This window comes from Calidris pugnax, unplaced genomic scaffold (assembly GCF_001431845.1).
Source record: "Calidris pugnax isolate Ruff unplaced genomic scaffold, ASM143184v1 scaffold244, whole genome shotgun sequence".
NCBI lineage: Eukaryota > Metazoa > Chordata > Aves > Charadriiformes > Scolopacidae > Calidris > Calidris pugnax.
The window spans coordinates 2424911-2443941 of NW_015091141.1; the positions used below are offsets into that span (position 1 = coordinate 2424911).

Consider the following 19031-nt stretch of genomic DNA (forward strand, 5'->3'; position numbering starts at 1 on the left):
TTGCCACCGCGGCCCCTGCGCATGCGCTGCGGCCCCTACGGACTGCGCGTGCGCCGGGCGGGCTCCGCGCGGGGGCCTCGGGGCGCAGCTGAGGGGAGGAGGGCGCCTGGAGGGGAAAAAGCCGTAATTCCGCCCAATTCAGTGTCCCGGCGTCACCGCAGCTCTTTGCTTGGCGGTGGATGAGCGAGAGGAACCGTCCGGCTCATCGAGCTCCAAGTGGGAGCAGCGGCAGCCATGGGACGGGGGGTGCGGGCCTGCGCTCCCCGGTCGGTCGGTCGGGAGGGGGTGGGGTCTGCCTGAGGGCGGGGAGGCCCCACGGAGGAGGCTGGAGAGGCCGGATCTATGGGCCGAGGCCAACGGTGTGTGGTTCAACACGGCCCTGTCATAGAAAAAGACTAAGTCCGAAATAGATTCACTAAATATTAGTATTATAATCTCCTGAGGCTCCTCTCGGACACGCTCTTGCCCAACTCCATTCCAAAGATGATATATTTTGTCATCCTACAGTCAGATCCGAGGCCGGGAGCATATTTCCTCCGGGGCCTTGTTCACCTTCAGTAAACTCCCAGGATGGTAATCTTTCAACAATTCACTCTCTTTGATCTAAGTTGCAGTTAATTGTTTCTACATCTAGTCCAGGTGGATGTGGAAGGACACAATTAAGTTTAATTGTTTCTGCACTTAGTCCAGGTGCAAAAGGCCCAATTAAGTTTTCATTTCAGGAGTTCAGCTAAAGTTCAAAGTTTTATTACAATTTTATATGAAGTGTTTATGTAACTTTTAAGCCATATTCTTTTGACATCAGCGTGTGCAGGCCTGCAGCCTCAAACCTGCCCCTGGCAATTCCCCACCAGACACAACATGGTGTTTTATAAACCATGCCCCAAAGCATCCCAGATTTACAGCATCCCCCTGTGCTGGTTTTGCCTCTTCCTGATGAGCAGGAGGCCAGTGTCTCCCTGCAGCCTTTCTCCGCTCTGCTGGTGTATGGAGATCCATGAGCAGGAGAAAAGCACCTGTGTCACACACAGAAGTTGTTGAAAAACCCCAAGGAGACATTTATTTCACCATTACCTCTCCCAGAACACACAATCATGGCAGAAGGTAAGGAAAGGAATTGTTTTATTAATGTTAAAAAACTCAGCAATGTAACACAAGGCGTTGAAACACAAACCCAAGCCTGAGTGCATCTGTTCGCCTGTTCTACTGGGTAAGACGATTTTTCTTTCACTGAGCAGAACACTTTGGTAGAACTGGAAAAAGCCCTGCCCCCTCTCCCACCAAAACTAAGGAATGTATCTCCCATTACAGCAAAGAGAGTGAAAAAGAAAAACATTTTATTTGAGGCCACAGAACTATCTCCTATTCAAGCCAACAGCAGCCTAATTTAGAAGAAAGTGAGCGACAGAACGGGGTGTCAGCCATATCAGTACTCGTGCCTTCTAATTCTACCCTCAGTCTGATGCCTGTGAAACAGGATTATATACCAACAGCTAAAGAAAAAATAAAAGATTTTCTAAACCAAATGAACCACATTTTTGCAGTGAAAACAACACTCAGTTTAACAGGCAGGTGTGTAGGGTCTGGGGGAAAAGTCTCTTCCAGAGGTTGGTGTGGAAGGCCAGGTGAGGCAGAGGCACCAGGTGCTGAGGAGACACATTTGTGGGGACAGGCGATTCTTTAAAGGCACCATTCTAATGACATCACTTTATCAAGAGGAAAGGTTTGTAACAACCCTGATGATTTATACTCTCATGAGTCAGGGAAGACAGGCCGAGGACACAGGGCTGTCCTGTGAACCAGGGCAGCAAGAGCTGTTTTTTACATCACCAGTGACATCTTCCCTACCTACAGATCTATAGGCAGTATTATATATATAAAGTGCAGCAAGGCTGTTAATGCTCCACACTAACAGAAGGCAAGTTAAGATCAACATGCTTGTATTTTAGAAGATTGATTTGTGTTTTAATTGTCTTGCAAAAAAGATAAAGCAGGCCTGCATTCTGTATTCTTGCATGTATTGATGAGGTTAATTTTTTTCCCTGTGCAGCCTCTCATATTCTGCATCCCAGTTTGTTTCAGTTGATAAATTTTGCTGGTGAATGCAATGGCAAAAGGACAGCTTGTCAGGGAACAATTTAACTTTTATATATTTGGTTACAGCATTCTGTTCAAGATGGGCTTTGCTGGCCCAATTAGTAGACAAATAGGTCTTCCAAGCATAAAAGCCTATCAAAACAGTTAATCAGAATGGCCATAATCTAACCAGAGCATTAACTAATCTAAGTCAATGCTCTCAGCAATTAATAAGATATTTGGTAAAATTAAAAAGAAATAAATCCTTATGATCAAATGCTTCCCATCACCCAGGCAGTGCAGCCAGCATCCTTTAATCCTCCCCACCACAGAGCCTGAGCAGAACTTTCCTATAGTCTCCTGAGCAGTCTCCCTAGAAAGAAAAAAGGGACACAATTAATTGTACAGCTCCATGCAAGGCTGGATTCTTTCCAGCACATACAATTTGTTGTAAGGTTTGTATTCTTTTTGACAATTTAAGAACTAGGAACACTTTCAGTACATAAATGTAAAGCTGTCCTAATTCCAGCTCCTCTAAAATACCCAATAGGTGTCGAGTGGGCACCTGTCTCCTTGAAGGTGCTTTGCAAATCCAGCTCTTTGTTTCTAACACTGAAAAGCTTACCTTAATGAAGGAGTAGAGAGATTTCCCGTACATGGTCAGGAATTCCCTTCTGATCTGCAGCATGTCTATTTCAGAGCGGGACACCATCACTCGGATCAGCGTGTTGTCATCTGTTCCCAAGCCCTGAAGAAAAAAACCAACCATTTACAACTGCAAAGTTTGGGATAAATCAAGTTTTAACACTTGTTCCTAATCAGAGCATTTTTGCATTAGTGGGGTGATCCACTAGCAGCTCACTGCCGGATATTGCTCTGAGTTTCGTGAGGGAAAAGAGCTCCATATAAAAGCTTAGACTTTCCTTTATTTTTCCCCAGTTGACAGCAGAGTTCCTCTTTATGGAGTGATTGCTGTCGTGCTACTGACTCAAGCACGGAAAAGCAAGGCGGGTGGGGGGAAATAGCAATCTCACACCAAAAGCTCCTCACCTTCATGGATTTATACAGTCTTTCAGCAAAATACGCAGGTTTATTTCGCAGACACTTTACTGTGAGGGAGACAAGAACAAGAGAATTACGGTCAATAAAAACTGAGGGAGAAGGTCTTCCAAACCTTCACAGCACTTTGTCAGTGAAGGTGTTTATTCCGTAAAGATGCAATTCAGGGCAACAACAGGCAACAGGCAACAACAACCAGCAAGTACAATGCAGACACCCACAGTCAGTGACCTGCTGTAATCTGATGTCTCCGTGCCCAGTAATATTTTCTTTAAGGCTTTAATGCTTCCTGACAGCAAATGTCAGCTACCAAAGCGTCACTTGGGAAAGCAAAGAATATTTCTCACTCCATTGTATCTGCAAAGAGTAAACCATTGTGGCTTGCAAAAGAGACAAACAGTGTCTGCCTCCTGAAGCTATGCAAACAGCCAGCCGGGGCAAGATGCAATATCTCCAATTATTTAATTACTTTGCAGACAAAGTTTAAAGGCAGGGAACTCACCCACAGCTAGCAAAGCATCTTCGAGGTCTCCTGACATCTCAGATTTAATGCTGTCCGTTATGTCCTTACCAGCGATCCCTCTGTATACATCAAAAACTAGGAGGAAGAGTCAGCGATAAAAGAGTCAGTGAGAGGTTCACGGTGTGTAAACCCCCAAGGATCACTTTGCAAGATCAAGTTCCTCATACTCTGCATGAACATTTTACCATTATTGTGACATTGTAAGCTAAATCACGACTGTCTCACAGATATAATTAATTTTAATTATCAACTGTTTTGCTAATTGGCCTACCACTGCTGCTAGCATTTTCAAGAACTAGTTAATGATGGCAGTTTAAATGCTTAGTTCTGCCCCAATGGGAGTCACACTTCATTATCTCCAATTTACAGGCTGAAGCCAGTTGTACTGATGTTTTTCTGAAGTCCCTTTTTGTCTCAGGAGGAGTAAAATGGTCTTAAGGAATTGAATGGAATTGGGCTGCAGGAGTTCATGAACAAGTACAAAGCTCCTACAAAGTATCATCCTCAAACAAGGAAAAAAATCCAGGGTACTGTGAAGGGTCCTACCTCTTAGTAGGTGGTATCTGTTCCGTGTACAGAGGATGGCCATAAATTGTACCTCATCTGTTCCCCATTTCTTCTCCCCAGCTTCATACAGGCACTTGAAGACATTATGAATAGACAAAATAAGGCTAATTGAGAAGACCAGGTGTACATAACACGAGATTTCTTTTCCTTGATGCTTTTCCTTGATGCACTGCTGGCCTGTGCCTTTTCTAGATTACAGCTGTTTTCCAATAAATACTAACCAAGCATGCTCCCCTCCATGCCTTTCTAAAGACCTCTCACTGCAGAGTTGCAAAGGAGGCTAGAACCATTATCCCCATTTCACCAGCTGAGTCAGAAGAGTGAAGAGGCTTCTCTAAGGGTCGAAACTGCGACTGGAGTCCAAGACTCCACCTGGGGCACTGCTCTCTAGCATAGCTTAAGGCTTACCTTGAAAAAAATTAGGTCTACGAGAAGGAGGCATTACCACAAATCACATGTAGAAGAACAGACAATTCTTGCAAGAAAGGAAATTGCTACACACCTGAGCATCTTGTTGAGCAAGGGCTTCATCCACGTACGTTCCCTCATCTCTGTTTCCCTGCAGAGATACAAGGATGAAAAACTCATTTCACTGCAAATTCCCCATCCAAAGCAAGTTACTGGAGATGTGTAATAAGATCCTTAAAATTGAACAGTAGATTACAAATACAGCAAAATATGGCTCAGACGGGATTTGTACTTCCTTTGGAGATGAGCAGCAACCCACTTTAACTGGGCCACTTTAAAAAGAGCACGTGGCATTAACACACACCCCGAGTCAGACTCCTCTCCCTGCAGAAGCCAAGTATGAAATGCAGGCAAGGTGAAATGCAAGGTAAGGGAAGTAAAAAACAGCTCGAAACAACTCATCACTGAGTTGAGATGCGTGTCCATCAGCAACAGGAAGATTCCCCCCGTTTCCTACAGCCTGACTTACTGTCGCGAGGGACACAAGGACTCTCCGAAACATGGAAGATGTGTCAGAGACAATGTCCTCCTCGAGGGTACAGTCATATTCTAGCAAGAGGACACACACATATGACATCTGTTAGTAACAGGTCCATCACCTGGACACTGTTTGTCTACGACATTTGCCAGCTGTAAGCTGGTAAATATATAACAGTGCTCTACATATCATCACTGCAGCCCAGCCATCCCATTTTGTGCTACAAGCCAAAATTAAGAAGCACCGGTAGTATAAAGCTGGCCATAGATCCACACATGGACAGACATCCAACTGATAGACACAACCACCCCACCCAGTTTTATTTACACTGATTCAGTTTCTGGGTGAAATTCTAATCCTTGAGGCTGTTGACAGTCCTGCTGGTGACACCTCTTTAACTCAGAGGTTCTGTCTGGACAGACAATAGTTGTATTGGCTGATTTGTCACGTTTAAAGGCTAACAGACCCCTTTCCTTCCTCTTCACGTGTCCACTCATACACACAACTTTTCAGGCAGTATGATAATGGCTTGCAGTTTGTACTACATACGACATTTGTAGTTCTCATTAATGCGCCGAATCTCTTCGTTTGTGCGAGAAGCCAGAATTTCAATCAGGCAACCTTCATCTGTTCCTGCACCCTAGGGGATTGCGAAGACAAGATCCAAGATTATAACAGCATCTGTTTTGATGTGCATCTAGGGTTCTCTTTTTAATGGTATATAAATCAGTAATAAGAAATTAATAATAAATGTGTAATTGTGTAATAGCGTATTAAATTGACCTCATACTAAACTGACCAGAACTTAAGCAACATAAAAGGGAGATTTCCAAACCTTCACAGCCCTCCTCAGTTCATGCACGTCGTACAGGGTTGTAGGAGTCATCATACCAATGATCACCCTTTCGAAATTCCCACTCAGCTCAGACTTCAAGTCATCAATCAAATCCTGGAAGACGGAGAGAGGAGAAAGGATTTGGGAGAAGACATGGCTTTGAGAACAAAAAGAACTCATCACCACTTCTCTTCATGCTCCAGCCCTCCTTGGATGAACAGTTGCTCTGAAGTGAACAAGAGCAAAATAAGCTCATGCTGACCTTACTGTCATGGAGACCAGGATGTTGTTCACATTTCACCCAAGATACAGATGAAAATTCACCTGCATCTCCCGATTAAAGCCACAGTCACTAATCTCTGAAGACAACCTACCCTGCCAATACTGCTTTTATAGGTGATCAGAACTTGCTGACGTTGGGAAACGTTTAGTTTGGTCAGGATCTCGATGATGGCATCTTCATCCGTGCCTGGGAAAAAAAAGAATGGAAACCAGTCAGGCTGCTTACACAGGAATCAGAAGCAGGCTCTGGTCTTGTCCACAGCGTGCCATTAGTGATCTTCTGTTCCTTACACAACCGGGTTCTCAGCGTCTTCTGCTCCTTACACAACCTGGTTCTCAACAGCACTGGGGACTAGATCATTGTACAGAAGTGCCTCAGCCCAGCCAGGCCATGGCAGCACCACCCCGCAGGAGAGGCAAGAGCCTGACTGAGGATGTTTTTGTGGCCAAGACTCAGATTTCAAGTTGGGTTCAAGTCACAGCCTGATCAAAACACTCAATTCCTTTCAGTTCCCTCTTGGGGCAGTGGGGCAATGCAAATGGCTACACTTCTCCTCTAACAAACCACCAGAAAACAACATTCCCAATGCTCAGCGGCAAAAAAGAGGGTTTAACAGTGGAGGGAAACCAACTTACCAAGTCCCTTCATAGCCTTCCTCAGTGCATGTGCTTCTTGCTCAGCGCTGAAGCTCGAGACCCCCTTGATGGTTGCCTGCACCCACAGGAGAGGAGTTATGAAAGGCAGACTCAGTGATATGTATGTATAGTAGAGTTTAATTAAAAAAAAAAAAATAAAAGATGCAAACAGTGATAGCAAGTGAAGTCCACCCACAAAACATGAGTGATTTTATACCAGGCCTCCATCTCACCCTAAAGAGAAAGAGCTTGATCTAGAGGGACTTCCCAGCCACATAAGAAATAATCCACAGGGGCACAACTGAAAGGAGAAAATGTCTTCCTATAGCTGCCCATGGAGTATCTGCTTTCCAAGTAAATAATGGCAGGCAGCCCAACAGCTCTGTTTAGTCCAGCTGGGGCTTCTTCCCAGGAATTTTCCATGTAAACCACAGAAGCTGTACCCAAAGCCCTATTCCTGCCTTCTCTAAGAACAGCCAAGGACCATCATTCTGTAAAATGCCATCAGGAAGTGGAGTGTTTTGCTCAAAACAGTGATTCGCAAACGGGTTTCTCCCGCCTCCTGACCGGTGCCATTTCTGTGGGACTACACTGTCTTTTTGTTCCCATGAAAATCATCAGCAGAACACTGCTTAACATTCCTGGAGGTCAGGCTTTCTGAAAGAGACAGAGGGACAGCCACCATACAGATGGCTACCTTGCAGGTGGAAAGAATAAGGAAGTTTAGGTGGAGAAATGTGTGCTCTTTGAAATATCTGACTGGATTTTCCATTAACTCCCAAAATGGAAAAGCCCATATGAATGGGTCATTCTTCTCTAGTACGAGGAAGCAGAGAGAATCGATAAACTCACCCCCCATAAAGGGACAGACAGTGAGAGTGTTCTTCCTGCTGTGTCCTTATCTGAGCTACACTCCCCACCTTTATCTGATCAGAGCAAACGCCTGGTGCAGGGTGGTACAGGAAACACATGCACTCACCATCGCTCTCCTGTTTGGTCAGTCTCTTATTGTCCGGGTCCTCAGGCTGTTAGGCAGCTGTAATAAAAAAAAAGAGGGAGAGTTAAGTTTTCCAGCAATTAATTAATAGATTAGACCTACCCTTTCCAGTTAATAGGCCTTTTTAAGTAACAGTGTAATTTCTCTGAGGACTAAAAGCAACACTTGAAGAGCCCTACTGAGCACTCACAGCAGCATCCCTGAGTTCCCAGTCCTGCTTTGTTCAGAAAAAGCAAAGACTGGCATGCAACAGGGCCAGCCTGCCTGAAAGAGGGACATGGTGCACAAGCAGATGATTAGCACTAGTAATTTTAAGAAATTTCTTTTCTATTGCTAGCCTGACAGCCTGGCTGGGGCTACAAGGAGAAGCAGACTGTTGTTGCCCTGGGGGCAAAGAAAATAAATTTGATGCTTATGCCCTTCAAAGCGCATGGCTTTGACCTTGCCAGGTGAGAGCCTGAGGGTGAATTAAGGTGAGGGGCAGCCCTTACAGCCTCCAGACACTCCCTGGGAAGCAGAGATGACAGCGAGATGGAGGTGAGCCTGCAAAGGATAACCTCACTTGAGGACTGGGACGGGGGAATTATTTTCCCTCTTACTTAAAATCTGCTGTATTCCACATCTCCTCAGTTTGGTGCAATGTGTAATTTCTTGTAGGACTGCAGTTTTAAGTGGCTGTTGAAACCCTTAAAAAAAATTTCTACACGTAGCTTATTTGCCATCTCCCCAGGGCTTATTTTTTTTGCTCATAGAATCATAGAATCATAGAATTGCCCAGGCCAGAAGGGACCTCCAAACGTCATCTAGTCCGACCTCCCCGCAGTCGGCAGGGACACCCCCAACTAGACCAGGTTGCCCAGGGCCCCGTCGAGCCTCTCCTTGAATATCTCCAGGGAAGGGGCCTCAACCACCTCCCTGGGCAACCTGTTCCAGCGCTCCACCACCCTCACAGTAAAACCAAACCTCATTTGGTTTTCATGCATAGGGCCTATACATGAACAAGAACAAAGTATTTTCCCATATCCCTGGTGAGTGGACAGGATGTCAAGTCCTAGGAGAGGGTTCCCTTCCCTGCAGCTGGAGTTTAACACAGCACGAGCTGAGCTTCTCCCATTAAGGCCCTTAAGGAGCAGCAGCGATACCAGCGGCTGACGCCATCGCTCCTCACTCCTACTCATGGTCCTTAACAGCTGCTATCAAGGAACCCAGGCAGTTGTGCAAGAACAGGGGTGTCTTTGCTCATGCTTCACATGACTCTTACAAATCTGGAATACCATTGGAGGGTGCTGTTCGGGCAAGTTAACTCTCAGGATGACATTTGCCACGGATGTGTTACGCACAGGCACTCCTCAGTGCTCTGCAGGTCATCCCTACGCTGTCACACCCTGCGCAGTCAGGCGGGATATGGAAAATTATCAGTGTTGGGTTTGCTTTCCTTTCTATGATTATAGATTTCAGTGGTCAAAACATGATCAGAAAACTCATCTTTGCTCTTCTCTAACCTTTTACAGAAATATAAAGCCACCTTTTTAATTTGCTTTAGCCAGACACTGAATAACGGCTTTGAATTTCACAGATGTTTTTCTGATGCGGTTTTACTATTGAGTTGATTTGTATGCAGAAGCTGGAGTATCAGACAGGCTGGTTTTACTAAGTCCATTAGAGGACAAAGTAAACGTCAAAAAACAAGGAAAAGAGGGTAGAAGGCAGAAAAATTCTGAGTGCAAACAAGGTGGCAGGAAACCAAACCATGAGGAAAGGATGCGTGTACTGGATTCAGGGCAAATGCTCCTGTAATATCAAATTACAACAGAAATGTCACACTGAACATTGACTGTAATATTCCAATTTCTTCATCCAGCGTAACCGTCAGTGGGATTATAAAGAGTGCAAAAGGCAGCAGCATTAACCCAAATGCACCATCTGCAAACGCTGGTTTGTTCCCAGTACATTTCTGTGTGTGGTGCCACGAGAAATGAGCCAGTGAAGTTACAGGTGGAAGCGTTGGGTGGGTCAGCCAGGTTCTTCAGCAACGCTCCCTACCCCAGTAATCCTCTTACTCCCTTTCACAGGTGAAGGTGCCTCCAGGAACTGCGCTGGCTGGGGCATTAGATGAATAAAGCTCTCCCAGCCACCTCCTCTGGTTGTATAGAAAGGGATTGCTCAGTCAGATTCCTGGCCTGCAGCTCAGACAGGGAAAACCAGGACAGGAGCAACACTTAACTCCATGTTCTGAAGAATTAAACTATGCAGGCAAAGAGTCAGCCAGCAAGTGCTAAGGTGCTCTGGCTAACCCAGATGTTGCTTCATCCTAGAACAAAGGCCGGAGCTGGCTGATGCAGTGAGCCTGCCTTAGAACAAGCTCAAAATGCTGTGCCCGGCTCACAGAGCGGAGGTGTACCAGGCATCCCTCCCATTATTCAACTTTTTCCGTGGATGACCTTTTCCTGGAAGGCTCTATCAGCTAATCAGAGGGTTATAAGTCCACATCTAAAAGCTGAATCCAGAATAAAGTTCATTTATCAGAAAACAATTGAAAAGATCGTGTGTGCTGACCAGTTCAAACCCAGGCTTGCTCTCAATCAAGTTTTCCTGACTCTGCACAGCACACACACAGCTCCCCGCAAGCAAAGCTCCCAGCAGCTTAACCAGATATAAAACAGATATAAACCCGGGCCTTTTTCCCCCACGGGTTTGAGCTCATCGACACGTTCCTGGTCCTACACCTAGGATCCGGGGTGGAAAACCACTGTTTTGTGACCTGTCCCCTTGCAAGGCAAACACCCGACTTGTTTGACTAGTTCTCTTATTCGGAGCACGTTTACTCGAACACAAACCCACACCCTCTGCCGGATCAGCTTTTCCATGGCTCTGCCACCACCGGCCGTTCCCAACGTGCTGGATCCAGCCGGCTCCCCCCGCAGACACTGTGCTCCAGGGGGGCAGAGTGTCCCGGGGCAGGTCTGGGGCTCAAAGTGGGGTGACCGACCCTCATCCCAGCCCAATCTGCGCCCCAGGACAGGATCTCCCTTCTGCTCACGAGGCAGCCCAAATATCCCAGCACCTCCCACACACCGACCTTCGCCTGGCCACTGCCCTCAAAAGGGATAAAAATATACTACGGGGTTAGCAGAGCCTTGTGCTCCCCACTTCAGCCTGTGCACCCACCCCAAAGCCTCTTCACGAGCCCCCTGGCGTGTCCCCCCCCCGGCTCCAGCATCCAGCGGGGAGGACGTGCCAGTTTGGCCATGGGGCACGGCAAGAAATAGGAAGCAAAACCTGCACTCCCTGTGCCTGGGAAGAGTCAGCCATCTTCCTCCCTCCCTCCCTCCCACAACCTGCCTCCCCGTCCTTCCTCACCCCAGGCCCGTGCCCTCCAGGGCTGCCCCAGTGCCCCAATGCCCTGGCATCGTGGCCAAGGGCTGTGCTGTCCCGGCACTGCCGCACTGCCGGCCGCCGTGGTCTGGCAGGAGGGGACGGGGCTTGGCATCTTCCCAGGCACCTCCAGCCACACAACCCCTTTTCCCCATGCCCAAGGGGACCCGGGTCCCGGCCAGTTTGGCACTCACCTGCTGTCCTGAGCGGGTGCCTCGTTGGGGATGGGGAGAGCTTTGCTGGCCGTGCCCTGGATGGCAAAGTCCCCGCCCTGGAGCGGGGTGGGACGCGCCAGCTCAAAGCAGCTTTTCCCCAGCGCCTGCCGGGAAGGCGATCCAGCCCTGCTCCCCACCTCTGCCCTTCCCTCAAGAGTTGGTTGTGATCCAGAGCAGGGAGAGATTCCCCAGGGAGCCTCACGCGCCCTTAGGAAAGGCACGTTTGGGGTTACAAAGGGAAGCTCTGCAAGCGAAGGTGGCCTGGCAGGCTGGGAGGGCTTCCACGCTCCCCAGCGTGGCCGGTACAAATCCGGGAGGGAGCAGAGGGTCTGTCTGCCTGCAGCCTGAGCCCGGGTCAGCCTCTGGTGACTGCCTTGATGCTGTCGTGTAAAAGGGCTTCCCCAAGGGGGGAGCGAGGGGGACGACGCGGGGAGCACACAGGCTGCACCAGCCTCGAGCAAGAAGGCTTGTTCCTCCCTCCGTGCTCATTTCCTACCTCTGCCGTGTCTCCTTTGCTCCCTACAGCACCTCTCCAGGCCTTAAGCATTATTCCCCCTTGTCTAAGAACTTTGCATCACAAACAGCCGTGATTTCTGTAAGAGTTATTATTTTCATAAATGTGGGAAATGAGCTAAGTTTTGCTTCAGCTAATTGATGTATCATTGTTAGTGTGATAGTACTAACAAAGAAGCCTTAGTAATAGTAGGGTCTAATAAATTGTATCCAATTAATCCCCAGAAATGCCCTTTGTCTGTCAAGGGATCCTTGTTTGCAGAGCGTTATCCAGGGGAAGAGAAACAGACTGGAACACGGCCTTCAACACAGGAACCCAGAGGGGAGGGGAGTATCAATAAGGCCAAAGAAACCAGTCTGGTAAATCTGCCAAGGAGATGGTAGCAAAGACTCTGAAATAACGTGTAGCATAATCAACTAATCAAAGGCGTGTTTAGAATAATGATTTCATAGAATAGGTGTATGTGTGCCTTATATGGGAAAAAGTGCAAAATAAACCTGTAATAGGTGAAGCGGTTGGGAAGAATGTGAGCTCCAACTTCTCAGCCCATGAGAAGGGAGACAGAAACTCAAGTGGCCGGGATAAGGGTATAAAATACCTGAAAGCTAAAAGATCATCGTGCATCTATTTTTGGTGCACCCGATTCAGCGCTGTTTCGTATTAATAAATTATTATTTTTTTAACCTTTGCTTCGGTGACTTTGTCCTCTTTAAATTCTAAGATGTGAGTCGGTGTTTCTCACATAAAGATGATTATTTTTGCCCCAATAAAGGGCACCAGCCTCAAGTCAAAACACTTCAGGCAAAGGTGCTTCTGTTTTACCCCGATGTGACACTGCCAGGATCAGCCTTGGACAAGACCATGAGGCTGACAGAGGGAAATCAGCCTTGCAATAATACATGTCTTGTCTTCCCTGCATTATCCTCAGGGACTTTAGTCTCTTGTGATGCCAAAAGTACAGTTATTATAACGCGTAAATCAGCCCTCTCAGGTTCTTTTTTCCAGCTCATACGACGATTTTCTGTCATCCCTGTGCCTCTGCACATGCTCTTTTGCTGGAAGAGACCTAAATTTAGCAGCTGGGATAAATGCAGGCTGTGCTCCAGTGAGCATGTCTGTGCCGCTGGTTTATTATAGCTCCCACTGCGGCTCAGACTCCCAAAAACAACCCCTCAGAGGCCACTGGCACCGACCCACTCCCAGCGGATGCGGGGGCACCTGGAACAGAGGGCAACAGAAAAAGAGGGGTGTAAGCCCCAGGCACCCTCCTTTTCCATTGCAGAGTCTCTCTCCTTGCAAAATGCAGCACATCACCCCGACCGGGATTCGGTGTGGACTAGTCCATATCGTCAACAGTCACTAAGGAGAAACTCTCCTCTTTCCTACATCTGTTAAAGTTTCCATTCTCATCCTCTCACTCCTCTCACATTTTCTGTCTCCTCCCTGGGCCCATACCCACTCACTTCAATCCACCAGCAGGAGAACTGCTACGGTTCTCCATCTTATGCTGCCTCTGATTTTTTTTAGCCTGTGTATTTTCAAAAGTTTACTTCTTCTGTTTGCTTTCCAGCCTCTTCAAGCCCAAGGTCTGGGTGGCTCTGACACTGAAGTTAATGGTATATGCCACAGTAATTATTGTAGACCAGAAGTTATTCCTTTTCTTTGGAAGTTATTTACCCTTTAAATATTGTACCAATCCTGCCATTCATGATTTGCAAAATTTAACGTTTTCTTTCCCCTGGGAGAGGCTCCAAGTAAGGAGGAGTATCTGAAGATGCAAAGTGTTCGTGTGGATTTTTTTGGCCACCCAGAATTATTCATGTAAGTATAGTCCATTCGGAAGCCAGATCCTGACCCAACACACGGCCGAGTTCTCTATAATCTTGGCTGGTTACGGATGTGCCTCCGTAGCCACCTGATTCAGACAATCACAATTATTTGGACCAGGAAGGTGAAAAAAACCCCACAAAGTACAGAAGCTTCTGACCACACTGAGTTAGCTGAGCTTCTCTGGAGGGTGGAGGGAAGGACAGAGGGTTTAAGGCAATAGTTATCTCTACCCTGTTGTACCTTGCTGTTGTACCTGCTCCCTTCAGGAAGCTGAGGGGTTGTTGCTGTAAGAGAAATTTCCTATATAAGGTTCAAGGGACAAAGCTTCATCTCTCCAGGAGCCTGTCATGTAGGGTCTGCTCAGCTGTTAGCATGTTGTCTTCATCTCCTAAAGGATGGAAGGGCGATGGCTAGTCTTAAATATCTCCAGCCTGAAGCACTGTCTGGCACAGCTTTCCTGTCCTCACATCAAATGAGGGACAGCAGTGGACAAGTCCCCATTTCCTATCACTGTAGTGGGTGACAAAGTACATTGCTTTGCTTTTCACTGATATTTCCTGTTTGTCCCATCGATTATTTTAAACTACCCCTCTTATAAAGCTCTCCAAATCCTCAGACTTTACTCAGTTGCATACCTGCTCTCTGTATTCCTACTCCATCCTGCTGTTCTTCCATCTTTCTACAAAAGACATAATAAAAATGAAAGGTGATGGAAAGACAGGGCAGTGTGCATTAAGTAAATAAACTGAGCTCAAGCAGCGAGGCTGTTAAGCGGGAGGTATTTATTCTAGGTCCCACAATGAGAACAGAACTGAACCTCTCAAAAAATGGCAGCATTTCTGTTTTCGCCCTAAGGACCTGGCCTTTTAAATTTGTACCTCAAAGAGTTAGAGGACCCCAGTGCTGGAGGGAGAGATTTTCAGTGTGTCATTTGATTAGCAGGTACCTGCCATTAGCTTTAGGGAGACAGCCTTACCTCACCTACCCAGGTCCAAATCCTGGCACTAATGAAGCCATTAGACAATCTCCCACAGATTTAAGTGGGGGACAGAATTTGGGCCTTTGGGGACCAGGCAGGTGTTTTCAGGAAGTTCATAAGGGAATGCTCACTTTTAAACCTGAGCACCAGCAGTTTGCCATCGGCAGCGCCTGAGGACGGCGTTATTCGGCTGTTGCACAGGCGCTGTCAGAGCCGCGCTGCGATGCTGCAGCTCACGCTGCTGTCTCCATAGCAGCGGGGAGCCGAGGTCAGGCTGGAGGCTGAAAACCAGCGCTTGCTTTTCTAAAGCACTGATTTTCATGGGCTTGTAAGAAGGTAAAGAATTCTCACATTCTGCATGCTAATAACAGATTAATCACAAAGGTAACTGCGGGTTCTAGGACTTGCTGCAGAGACGTCGGGGTACTTTTGGCATTTAGAGCAAGGATGTCTCCTTACCTGCTCCAGTTCTGCACTGTGTAAGATGAAATGTCCATTTCCACAAAGCAGAGGTAGCCTTGGTATAGAAACAGTGGTGTTTTGGGGAAGACCCCAGGAAGAGCCAGCCTGAAGCTTTTGTTCTGTTATTTGAGTGAAGCCCTTTTAACACCAGGAGAAGAGGAAAGGTGACAAACACACTCCCAAAAATAGGTAAGCAGTGTCTACTTGAGGTGGGAAGACTGAAATATTCCAATTCACTTAAGAAATGGAAGCGTCCTTAGCTCTTCATTATTTACCATAAGCATTAGAAACACTGCTTTTACACAGCCAGGATTACCAGGGGAACGTGCAGCCCTCCACCTCTCAGCAACTCAGACAGGACTCACAAAGCCCCGAGCACAGCGTAGCAGCGCTGCTCGGCCACTCAAGGGCTCTCTGCATAGACCCAGGCTGATTGCATAAGCAGACATGTCACATAAGGCCACGAAGGAGCAGGAGAGCAGACCTGATTTGTGAAAATCCCTCTAACCTAAACTGCTTTTAAAACAAGAGACCACTTAGACATGGTGGTCTACACACCTTAGAAAATGAGCTATAAGGGGAGAGAGCAGTGAGCAGCTGCATCAAAAAGCCAGAAGTCAAACTCCCCATTTCAAGTGTGTTTCAGTTACAAGGCTTTTAAAACAGGGATGCTTGTGTGTTCTGCAGACAGGAACACAAGAGGAGATCCTGGATGATATTACAATTTATAACAGCAACAACTCAAACTGTGTCTTGGGTGTGACCACACTCACTGCTTTCCACACTGTTGTCCCACGGCATATGCTGTATTGACACCGTCTCAGAAATACCCACACTCTGCCTTTCTCTTACATAGAAGCTCAAGGCTCTACTTGGCCAGGAGCCCAGTCTGCTGTTTTCTTTTATTAACTAAAGCTGTAAACCACAGGGAAGGCAAACAGTCCTGGGCCATTGCTTGGTTGACAGCTTTGTTGGCCCACCTCTATGGTGGGGTTGGGAAGATGGGTAGGCACTTCTACCTTCAAAAGAGCCCCTTCTGGTCATACAGCTGTACAGCAGAGGCTACGAAGATGATGAGGGGCCTGGAGCATCTCTCTTAGGAGGAGAGGCTGAGGGACTTGGGTCTTTTTAGTCTGGAGAAGAGAAGAGTGGAGATCTGATCAATGCTTATAAATAGTTAAAGGGTGGGTGTCAGGAGGATGGGGCTGGTCTTTTTTCAGTGGTGCCCAGGGACAGGACAAGAGGAGTGCCCTCCTCTGTGAGTGCAGAGGAGGGCAACAAAACTAGTGAAGGGCCTGGAAGACAAATCATATGAAGAACGGCTGAAGGAGCTGGGGCTGTTTAGTTGGAGGAAGAGGAGGCTGAGGGGAGACCTCATCACTCTCTACAACTACGTGAAAGGACACTGTAGAGAGGTTGGTGCTGGTCTCTTCTCACAGGTAATTAACAACAGAACAAGAGGGAACGGCTTCAAGCTCCAACAGGGGAGGTTTAGATTGAACATTAGGAAGGAATTTTTCACAGCAAGAGCGGTCGGGCATTGGAACAGGCTGCCTGGGGAGGGGGTGGAGTCCCCATCCCTGGCTGTGTTTAAGGGACCTTTAGATGCGGTGTTGGGGGATATGGTGTAGGGGAGGACTATGTAGAGTAGGGGAGATGGTTGGACTCGATGATCCCAAGGGTCTCTTCCAACCTGAATGATTCTATGATTCTATGATTCTAAGAAGGAATGGGCACAAGCTTGAATATAAGAAGTTCCACCTAAACATGAGGAGGAACTTCTTTCCTGTGAGGGTGGCAGAGCCCTGGAAGAGGCTGCCCAGGGAGGTGGTGGAGTCTCCTTCTCTGGAGACATTCAAACCCCCCAGGGCACGTTCCTGTGGGACCTGCTCTGGGTGGTCCTGCTTTGGCAGTTGGACTGGGTGATCTCCAGAGGTCCCTTCCAACCCCATGTGATTCTGTGATTCTGTAAACATACAAGTTGTCATTTGCTCTTGATCCGTGTTGCTTGTGTTGTCTCATCTTCACTGTTCAAACGGGGCTGGGGAAAACAGGTCTGCTTTAACAGAGCTCAGGGTACAAGCTGCAGCAGCAGGTGTCGGAGAAGGAGTCTTCGCCTGATCCAGGGCTGCCTGGCCTTGATAGTCCATCCCCTTTACCTGCTGGGAAGACATCACCCAGTGTGGATGCAGTGCTATCAGAATTCTCCTGCTTGTCGTGGCACGGCTACTGGCATTACGGGCAAGAGACGGGGTAGACCACTATAACCGCAGCCACATTACAGCTTGTACAAATATAATAACTGTCTTAAACAACCCCCCACTATCAAGACTAATTGATATAATTAAAGCTCCAGGCCTTAGGGCATTTGTCAGCTCCATGGAGAGACATTCAGGCAGGGAAACTCCTAACACCCCTGTGGAAGCTGTTTATTATTTGTGGTACAACCTGAACCCTCCTTCCCACAAGCTGCAGGCTATGACCTGCTACACCGTTGCTTCCAGCAGCCTTAAATGTATTATCAAACCTAAATTTCATTTAATGGGCTTAGTGAATGTTTACTTCAATTAGCATACATATAGTTCTGAGGAGGAAATGAGTAGCTTTCATTTTTTTCTTCTTAATTAATATCTGCCTCTACATAGTTTTATCTTACTTCGCTCCTCTGTAATTTGGCTGGAACCCAGCTCTAGGGGATGGAAAAACAGAGCTACAACTGCCCAGCTACAGGGGGCTTCTAAGGCACACACGTGTTCATGGCTTCGTGGAAATATGATAGAAACTCACTGGCTGAGGCAGTGCTTGTCCAGGGAAAACATGTAAGGCATCTTAACATGGGGAGGGACTCTTGATCTGGGAACGGAGTGATAGGATGAAGGGGAAGGGTTTGACCCTGCAAGAGGGGAGACGGAGCTGAGATGTGGGGAAGAATTTCTTTGCTGTGAGGGTGGTGAGAGCCTGGCCCAGGTTGCCCCAAGAAGCTGTGGCTGCCCCATCCCTGGAGGGGTTCAAGGGCAGGCTGAAGGGGGCTTGGAGCAACCTGGTCTGGTGGGAGGTGTCCCTGTCCAGGGCAGGGGGTGGGTCGGGATGGGCTTTAAGGTCCCTTCCAACTCCAACCATTCTATGAATCTGTGAACATAACGTATGTAGTGCTAAAAGGAAGGAAGAGCAGGGCTGCTGCACAAGAGAAGACAAGTTAGGAGCAAAGAATGCCAACAAACACACAAACAGGACCCAGTCCTATCAAGCCTAGGGAGAGTCAGGGGAAATAACTGGCTTCTTCAACCACCCAGTGATCAGGAGACAAAGCAAGGCAGCAAGTCCACAGCCCACTCGAGAAACCAAGTTAGAAACACTAAGAACGGACAACACAAGTCCAGAGCTCAGCCAGCAAAGGCAAAAGAGAGAACCACAGCCAGGACCACTGTACAGTTGCCTTAAAAAATGAGTAAGTCTTCTGGGCATGCGCTTAACTGGCGGTCACAGTCGATGAGGAAGACTGGGTGAGACTGCGTGGGACACTCAGAACCCTGACGCTTGAAAGACAGCTGATAAATCCCTTCTCAGTGAGACTCCAATCTGCAAATTTCTCTTAACAGCATATATCAACTTAGTGCAAAGTCATGCTCCTTGAGAAAGATGGCTCTTTTTGACCTGGTGCTCAATCCTGTTGATGTGCACAGAATTAATCCATCAAACATGCCTGAGCCTACAGATCTCAGTCGGCTCAATTGC

The 19031-nt window shown here is 47.4% G+C and overlaps 1 protein-coding gene across 1 annotated transcript; it reads right to left on the reverse strand.

Annotated features, from left to right (window-relative positions):
• Positions 1–1105: 1105 nt before the first annotated feature.
• ANXA4 (annexin A4) lies at positions 1106–11870 on the reverse strand. Its single transcript, XM_014958841.1, has 13 exons — positions 11491–11870; positions 7904–7960; positions 6925–7000; positions 6381–6475; positions 6007–6120; positions 5721–5811; positions 5163–5242; positions 4728–4784; positions 4205–4298; positions 3638–3733; positions 3127–3185; positions 2702–2824; positions 1106–2449 (listed from the first exon to the last, which is right to left on the reverse strand). The coding sequence occupies exons 2-13, from the start codon at positions 7904–7906 to the stop codon at positions 2390–2392; spliced, it is 948 nt and encodes a 315-aa protein (XP_014814327.1). The 5' UTR covers positions 7907–7960; positions 11491–11870; the 3' UTR covers positions 1106–2389.
• Positions 11871–19031: the final 7161 nt, after the last annotated feature.